An 8,666-nucleotide genomic window follows, 5' to 3' on the forward strand; every position below is an offset into this window, starting at 1 on the left:
GCTTGAATGAAAAAAATACATAGGTTTTTTTTTATATGTTTAAAGGGTTGGACAAGACACTGCTATATAGGACGCTGGACGGGCACTGACATTTTAAAAGATTGAAGCACTTGGAGGACACGCTCGAGAATTTATTTGGAGGCAATTATGAGGCTCTTATTTTTCTTAGACCTTCAAAAGAAGAGAAATTATCGAAATCGAATTCAACTCCAATTCTCAAATGGTAAAAGAGTATCTCACATGACCAGTGTTCTAAATAGCTAGCTATAGCTTTTTTGGACCATAAATGCTAAGCTATGAGATAAAAGTGCGCTAACCCAACTACGACCGCTATAGCTGTAATAGCTGATCGTTATTACCGCTATGCACGACGCGCTATTGCTACCGCTATGCTACATGAGCTTCCTTTTGCAATTTATATGGGCTTTTGTACTTCTATTCCTATTTCTAATGCTACATGGTCTTCTACGATAAGTATGCTAAACCAAACTATGCGTTTCTATTTTTATTTGTGATTTATTCTCTCATTTTATATCGAAAAATATTCAAATATTAATTCTTCCTTTTGATTGCTCTTCGTATATTATTCATTTATAAAATTATTATCGTTCGTTTCAATTGAAAGCTAATTTTGATTAGTATTATAATATATAAAATGTTTAAATATGCATATTGGCTTCATTTACCTTATAAAATTAATTGCTCTTCATCTATTATAATATGAAATACTATAAAGTATGAACTATTAAATAATGTTACTTTTTAGATTTTTTATTTATTTTTTATTTGCGTAATTGATAAAAATTATAGACTTAGATTAGTTGTCATTTAGTTGTTATCTCAATTCTTCATTATTGATTATGTTGATAATTAATAGAAATAAAGAATATAAAATTTGAAAAGGAAAAAACACTATGTATGATAGCTTCCCCTATAGCTACACTATTCATAATAGTTTTTTTGTTTTTTTGTTTGTCTCCCCGCTATGCCGCTATAATCGCTATTTAGAACCTTGCACATGATGAGAGAGGGGAGTTCGCATTTTATGCATTAACTCAACTTTTGAGTTAATACATATTGGCCGATTGATCAAGATCTGAGCCAATCCGATCTAAGGTGAAATGCATGAGGTAGCTTTTATATTCGTGCTAACACTGATCAGACGATCTAGATTCATTCTGCATTAACTTTTGAAAAGACTGACTTTGAAGCTATGTTACCCTGACACTCCTGGAAACCCATCGTACCCGTGTCCGACACGTATCCGACACCGACACGCCACCGATACGGGCACGACACGTATCAGACACGCCAGCTGGCGTGTCAGGTGAGCTGGCGCGTCCCAACCAGCTTGATACGGTCTCCGATACGGGTTGACTCGTTGGGATACGCCTCTGACACGAACGGACACGTCTGGGATACGCTTGGTTCACGGTGAACTGCACATACAACCCTCACAGCGCATGGTCCACCATGCACCGCGCAAAACTAATTTATTTTGTGGCTGAGGGGAATCGAACCCAGGACCTATCACCACATATCAACAGCACATTACCACTATGCCACTTTGTGTTTGTGTTATATTGCAGTATATATTATATTTAATGTATACTAAGCTGTATTTTAATATGTAATTTATATAAAAAGAATTAATAATATAATTAAAATAATAAATATATATATATATATAATAGACGTGTCGTATCCTTGATTTTTGAAAATTGCCGTATCGCCGTACCCGTGTCGTGTTCGACACGATACCCGTACCCGTATCCATGCAACATAGCTTTGCAGGAAAGCAGAGTAAATTTGTGCACACTGCACACAGCCACTGACATCATTAGACACTAATTTGTCACATAAAATTTGAATTCCTCGACTCTTAACCGAAAGCAACCCTTTGGTGGAGCGTTCTCTTATCTCCCAGCACGTGTCGGCCTCTAAGATCCCAAAACTCCTCCATCAACCACTCGATTCGGTCGGGTCTGCTGACGTCACTCTCGAGACGCCATCCTCCACGTGTCCCCGCTCGACTCGCTCTTCTTCCTTTTTATTCCTCCAACTCTCGCTCTCCCTCTTTTCTCTTCTCTTTCCTTTTTCTTAACGTCTCTCTCTCTCTCAAATGGACCCGAATCCTTCGGCGGTGGATCCGCTCCCCGTGGCGGAGGCAGGGCCGTCCAGTTCGGTCGAGGGAGGAGCAGCGAGAGTGAAATGCTTGGGGCGACGAGGACGCTTGTCGTGGGGAGCGGCGGCGGCGTCCGGAAGGATGGCGGAGATGGAAGACGCCCATGCGGTAGCCCCGGAGTTTCTTGACATCTCTTGCGGCGGTGCTGGTGGATGTGCGGCATCGTCGCCTTCTGAACCCGGCGAAGTCGCTCAGTTGAGGTTCTTCGGTGTGTACGATGGTCATGGCGGATCCCAGGTAATTGCCGGGACTTCACTCCACGTGGAACTTAGTTATTGGTCAGGATCGCTCTTTTGTGTTTCCGATTTAGTGGTCGATCGGAATTCAGAAGGACGCGTGTAAATTGTCAGTATTCAAGAAAAAAAAAGGGGGGCAGGTGGCAGTCTGCGATCGTTGTGTAGACCTGGTCTTGTGGTCCGTGATCTAAAAATTTGTTGCTCATATTAATTTGTAGTTTCTGGAGCGTTGATCCAGTGACGCTCTTCCTACCTAGGTTTTAAATTAAATATAAAACTTGTATTGCATTTATTTGAAGTTTTCTTATGAACTTTGAAAAAGTCAAGTTAAACAATTAATTCTACACATGCCGTATTAAATGTTTCTTTCAGAGCTAGGTTATTATTAGTAGTTGTATACAGTTCTTTTGTCCAACCAAACCATGACCAACTAAATGCGGGGTGTAAGGTTTTCCTACTCTCTCTCTCTCTCTCTATATACGAAGGGTTCTAATAATTCATGTTTTTCATACTATATCGTATCTCATATTGTATATCTTTATTTTAAAAATCCAAATTGTCGATTCGAACCACTCAACATTATATCCATACTAAAATATGATAGGGATGAAACTTTATAATTTTTGCAAATTTTTCACTATTTTCTAAGATAGATAAAAAATCACGGTTTCTAGACTGTCGAAAACGGTGATTTTCTACCTATCTAAAAAAATAATAAAAAATTTCTAAAAATTATAAAATTCATTCCCAAACATATTTTAGTATGGATACCATACAAAATCAGTGATTTTCAAAAATTTCAAAAAACTAGTAATAAATTTTCAAAAAATGTAAAATTTGGTCTCCAAACATAATTTAATATAGAGATCAGCTTGAACGGTTCGGATCGATGTTTTGAACTTGCAAAATATGAGTGTGAACTGTGAAGACAAACACTCGCTTTACTTCATGAAGCAATGTAGCTCAACTCTATCTATCTATCTATCTATATATATATATATATAAATACGAGGAGGGTTCCAATACCTCATCATACCTCATATTTTATATCTTCGTTTTCAAAATCCGAACTATCAATTTGAATCTCTCAACATGATATCCATACTAATATATGTTTGGAGATGAAATTTTATAATTTTTGAATTTCTTTTTACTATTTTTTTCATATGGGTAGAAAATCACTGTTTTTTTAACAATCCAAAAACACTGATTTTGTATCTATCTTAAAAAATAGTAAAAAATCTCCAAAAATTATAAAATTTCATCCCCAAGCATATTTTAGTATGGATATCATGTTGAGCGGTTCGGATCGACAGTTTGGACTTTGGAAATGAAGATATAAAGTATGAGTTATGATGAGGTATTGGAACCCTCCTCTCTCTCTCTCTCTCTATGTATATATATATATATATTTCCAATTTTTGTTCGTGACAATATCAATTGGAACTCTAGAACATCCTTAATTGAATCCAAATTATGTATGCGGAAAAATTTTAGGATTTAATCTGAGGAACAGTTTTTCACCTGAAGAATAAAACCATAAAACAAAATTAATGAATTAGTAGCAAACCTCAATTTAAATTATCATATTTTGTTAATTGCAGGTTGCTCAATACTGTGCCAGCAGGATGCATGAAGTAGTGAAAGAGGAGTGGGAGAGCGGGAATGGAAATAATAATGAAGAATCATGGCAGAGGCGGTGGGAGGGCACATTTGAAAAAGGATTTGAGAGGGTAGATGACGAGTTGATTTCGAATCGTGTGGCACCAGATGTGGTAGGCGCTACTGCGGTTGTGGCTGTGGTTTCAGGATGCCAGATTATCTGTGCGAATTGTGGTGATTCGAGAGCTGTGCTTTGCCAAAGGGGCCAAGCAGTGCCATTGACAATTGATCATAAGGTGCGACTTACAAGAGCTAACTACTATACAAATTTAGATATGAGATTATGTTGACATAAATTTATTTGATAATTATGACAACATGCAAAACACTTGTCAGAGTAAAAAAAATGAGGTTGTAGATATGTTCTCTATAATTTAAATAGGTCTTCTATCAAATTTGGTGCAAGTTCAAAAGTAATTTGTTATTTAAACAATCTTAGATTGCACTAAATTTGATACACGATTAATCTAAATGATAAAGAATAACATTACAATTTTAATTTTCAAATTCAACAAATTTTCACTTTGGTTACAATTGTCATATTTGTCAATTTATTCCTAGACAGTGAGTGCAAATGATTGTAGGGTATATTCGTTAGCTCCATTAATGTGAATCATGTACTCTCTTTTCAGAAAAAAAAATGTGAATCATGTACTGTGGTTATAATGGGTTGAGAAGGGGATCCTGAATTCAGCTTTCTATTTATCAAAGCTCGAATAATTCTTTTTTGGAAAATTTCCTGATGTAGATTGCATTCTTATTGCTTCTTTATTTCTTTTTATTTAACAATCTTTTAGTTTTTATATTATTTACTGAAAAATGATTTGCATTAATGCTAATGACCTCAAAGTATGCAGCAGCCAAAATTAATCTTAATTAATTTTCTTTTTCCCCCATTAGATTTTGATCAAATTTCTGGCTGAGGATGCTTATGGGTTTTCAGAATAACTTGGCTTGAATATGAAGTTGGAGCATAAAGAAATTAGTCATAAGGTCTTCAGGTTAAAAAATGATCAACATATGCAATGGTCTTAAAAATCATGATTATCACATTTCGGTCACCAAAGTTTCAAATTTCCTATTAGGTCCTTGAACTTTCCAATATGTACTGTTATCTTCATCTGCCTCTGCACATCCAATTGCTTGCAATAATGTCATCATTTACGTCAGTGGATATCAGCGCAACCAACATATACTTGCATGTTTTCTTGATTGGAATGGAAAGGTGAATTTTCATCCACTTACGGATGAAAATTAATTGCAGAATGAATATGGTAAATTATTGGGAGGCTATTGGGCGAAAATGGGAATGAGTGAAACTTCTGGGACTGAAATGCACAAAAGGACACCATTGACCACCTCTTTTGTAATTTACCTTAAAAAATAATAATAAGTAACCCATAGAGCTGTCATAATAAATGGTTTCAAACCTCACTTGGATGGTATGGAAAGTTCTGCTGCTCATTTCTTACTTCAATTCTTACAGCCAGATAGAGAGGATGAGCTGGCTAGAATTGAAGGTTGCGGTGGAAAAGTTGTAAACTGGGGGGGTCCACGCGTGCAAGCTATTCTCGCAATGTCAAGAGCAGTAGGTTTGTACTTCCATCTATTTCTCAGATATCATGCTCTATTTTTAAAAAACTCCAATTGTTCCCCAGTAGTCGGTTCCTCTTGATTGTATTACCGTACAAGTTCTTAAGGGAAATCTGCTGAAAAACCCGTATTTTCTCATCTTCTGCAGAAAATTCTATTCTTCAGCGAGGAATTAAGAACTAAGGTCTTTAATCATTCTATACGCTACTCCATTTTATTACATGTATAACTTATAATGGTGAAGGCCAATTATTAATTGGGACCTGAACTAGGGTGTCACCATGTTGAATTGGAGGGTCATTTTTGTAAATATTCATGTTTAGTTAATCATTTCTCTTAATACAGGTGACCGTTATTTGAGGCCATGGGTTATAGCAGTTCCAGAAGTGACATTCCACCCAAGATCTGAAGATGATGATTGTTTAATATTAGCGAGTGATGGCTTGTGGGATGTAGTATCCAATGAAGAGGCTTGTGAAATTGCATATCGACTTCTAAGAAGACATAGACGTAACGGCTTAATTGGTGATGGAACTCAAATTCCTGCACAAGCAGTTGCAGAATACCTTCTCAATCTTGCTTTAAGGAAACAGAGCTCTGACAATATTTCAGTTGTTGTTGTGGATTTGAAAGTTAAAAACAGGCGTAGGCCAAGACAGTGATGGTAACTTTCTTTTTGTACACAAAGTTTTGGTTGGATGCATCTTGCACCATAAAAGCTAAGTGTACTAGCCAGATTCTTCTGTAACACTGATGACTTCCCAAATCAGCTCTGTAAGTTCACTAGTTTCAATTTAAGTCAAATGGGAATTGTGACGATGTGGTTGTGCACTCCTGCTTCTGTTTTAGATGCGAGTCTAATTAGATAGCAACTATTGTTGTAGGCAATTTAAACATTTGTATTTCAAGATTTTTCTGGATGAAGCTGCCCCATCTTCAAAGGTGCAGTTCAGTTTTGCAACATATTAATTGCTGGATGCTTTATCTGTAATTTGTGTGATGGCGTGTCTGTAATTTATAAATCAAAACATTTATCTCGGACAGGTTGGAATAAGGTGGTTTGTAGAAGTATTCTACTCCTGCGCTCTGGAAGCTCCAGTTACAAATTACAAGCGATGTTATTTGCCTGAAAGTTTCGTTTCTTTATTTCGTTTTTTTCAAGAGATCTCAATTATACCCAAAGGCCTTCCATCTTAAGTTCTAGCAGAGGCAGTTCTAATTGTGAGACCACAAGCATATCATACAAACCAATCTCCATGACTTGAACATTTAATTGTAAATTCCTAGCTTTGCATACGGGTAAGCCAAATTTTGTTGTCAGTAAATATCGATAGCAAGAGCTTGAAAGAGATCAATGGTCAGAAAGTAAAAGAAGGATAAAAGAAGACTAAGATCAAAGGACAATCTCTTGTAGGAAGTTTTTGCACTTCTTTGTTCCAGGAAGTCATCTTAGCCCTTCCAGTTTAATAGAGTTTATGATGCGACTTGCAGTTTAATCAATTTCATAAGTGACCGTTATGAGCCAACATACTGAATGCACTTGATGTTGTAAAAATAAATGAAAAGATTGAAGTTAGTTGACGCCGCTGGTTTCTAACAATTGACGCATTTGAGGGTATTGTCGATGCCTCATTTACGATGGTAATATGCCTTGGCTTGAATGAGAAAAGGTTAGAATGATCACCATGGATTGATGACTTAGTATGAAAGATAAGTTTTCTCAAAGTCAAAATAGATGTATAATACAAAGAAGACAACGTATACAATGATAATAAATAAAACAATATTTTTTTTTTTTTTGAAATCATTGAGAGAGACTGTCAAGTGAAAACAATAAAAACATTGGAGTAGAACTGGGTGTTCTTAAGTTCACCAAGCCTCTTAGTGAATTCAAGTCTAAAACCCGTTAAATCGGTTTCAAATTATGAATCCGAACTATTGAAACCCGCCTACATTACGAGTGATGTGTCTACATGTGAAAATTTTAAACATTTGAATTAATTTTGTATAAAGTCAATCAGTCAAAATTAGAAGGTTAATAAATTAATTTTAATGCATTCATTGTTTGAACATTTTTTGACCGCTTGACTTTGTAATAAATTAATTTGAATGTTTAAAATTTTCACATGTATACGCATCACTCGTAAGGTAGGCGGGTTTTAACGGTTCGGATTCGTAATTTAAAGTCGAGTTGACGGGTTTTAGACTTGAGTTCACCAAAGAGCTTGGTGAACTTAAGAACACCCTAGTTCTACTTATTGACCACTTTTTCACTTGTGCTTCTGCTTAATTTTTTTTGTCCGCAGAGCGATCTAAGATCCGATTATAGAACACAGCAAAATCCATATAGGTTTGATTTAAAAAAGAAAGAAAATACGACTCTGTGTCTCATGGCGTAGCAATGCCATTTAAAGTCCAAGGTTTGATTACAAACACGACTCAGTCTCATGTTTGAATGAAACACAGAACCAGTGAGAATAGCCACTAACTTAAGCTAAACTCTAAATCCCTAATTCAATATTTTGTTCTGTTAATGAAATAGCTACTAACAGTACTCCAGATTAGAGAGAGCACTTCGTGTGATGTGCTTATACATGAAACAGTACTCCAGATTATGTTATTTTTGAATTAGTGCTAACTCAAGCACATCCAAACGTACTAAAATCAACCTAAGTATCGGCCTAATTGCACAAGAAAATCGCCATACAAGTTGAACCATTTATTGACAGTAGAAATCGAATGAAAAATGATTCAGCATTTCAGCTGCTCCTTTTTGAAAACGACTGTAAGTTTGTTACTGGGCCGTGTCACCACGAGGGCTTCGGTCCACAATTCATCTTGTGCCAACAAACTTAAATTTCGGACCTCTTTTAACTCTGTGGGTCCCACTATGCAGCAAATCGCTATACTATGAAGTTCTCGTACCTGAGGCATAGTGAATCTCAATTTAGTGAAGAAGGTGTGTAACGTGTGTTCCTTACCTTGAACCC

The 8,666-nt window shown here is 36.2% G+C and overlaps 1 protein-coding gene across 1 annotated transcript; it reads left to right on the top strand.

Moving 5' to 3' along the window:
• Positions 1-2,057: 2,057 nt before the first annotated feature.
• Positions 2,058-6,750, top strand: LOC144550965 (putative protein phosphatase 2C 6). Its single transcript, XM_078298726.1, has 4 exons — positions 2,058-2,422; positions 4,026-4,319; positions 5,570-5,675; positions 6,022-6,750. Exons 1-4 carry the CDS (start codon positions 2,123-2,125, stop codon positions 6,336-6,338), a joined length of 1,017 nt encoding a protein of 338 aa, XP_078154852.1. The 5' UTR covers positions 2,058-2,122; the 3' UTR covers positions 6,339-6,750.
• Positions 6,751-8,666: the final 1,916 nt, after the last annotated feature.

This window comes from Carex rostrata, chromosome 1 (genome assembly GCF_964058835.1).
Source record: "Carex rostrata chromosome 1, lpCarRost1.2, whole genome shotgun sequence".
NCBI classification, from domain to species: Eukaryota; Viridiplantae; Streptophyta; class Magnoliopsida; order Poales; family Cyperaceae; genus Carex; species Carex rostrata.

What these genes read in the sequence shown, in the direction of transcription:
- LOC144550965 (XM_078298726.1), top strand. Translation starts at nt 2,123, where the DNA reads ATGGACCCGAATCCTTCGGCGGTGGATCCGCTCCCCGTGGCGGAGGCA. An exon ending in ATGGTCATGGCGGATCCCAG is followed by an intron (nt 2,423 to 4,025) that starts GTAATTGCCGGG and finishes TGTTAATTGCAG; the next exon opens with GTTGCTCAATACTGTGCCAG. An exon ending in CGCAATGTCAAGAGCAGTAG is followed by an intron (nt 5,676 to 6,021) that starts GTTTGTACTTCC and finishes CTCTTAATACAG; the next exon opens with GTGACCGTTATTTGAGGCCA.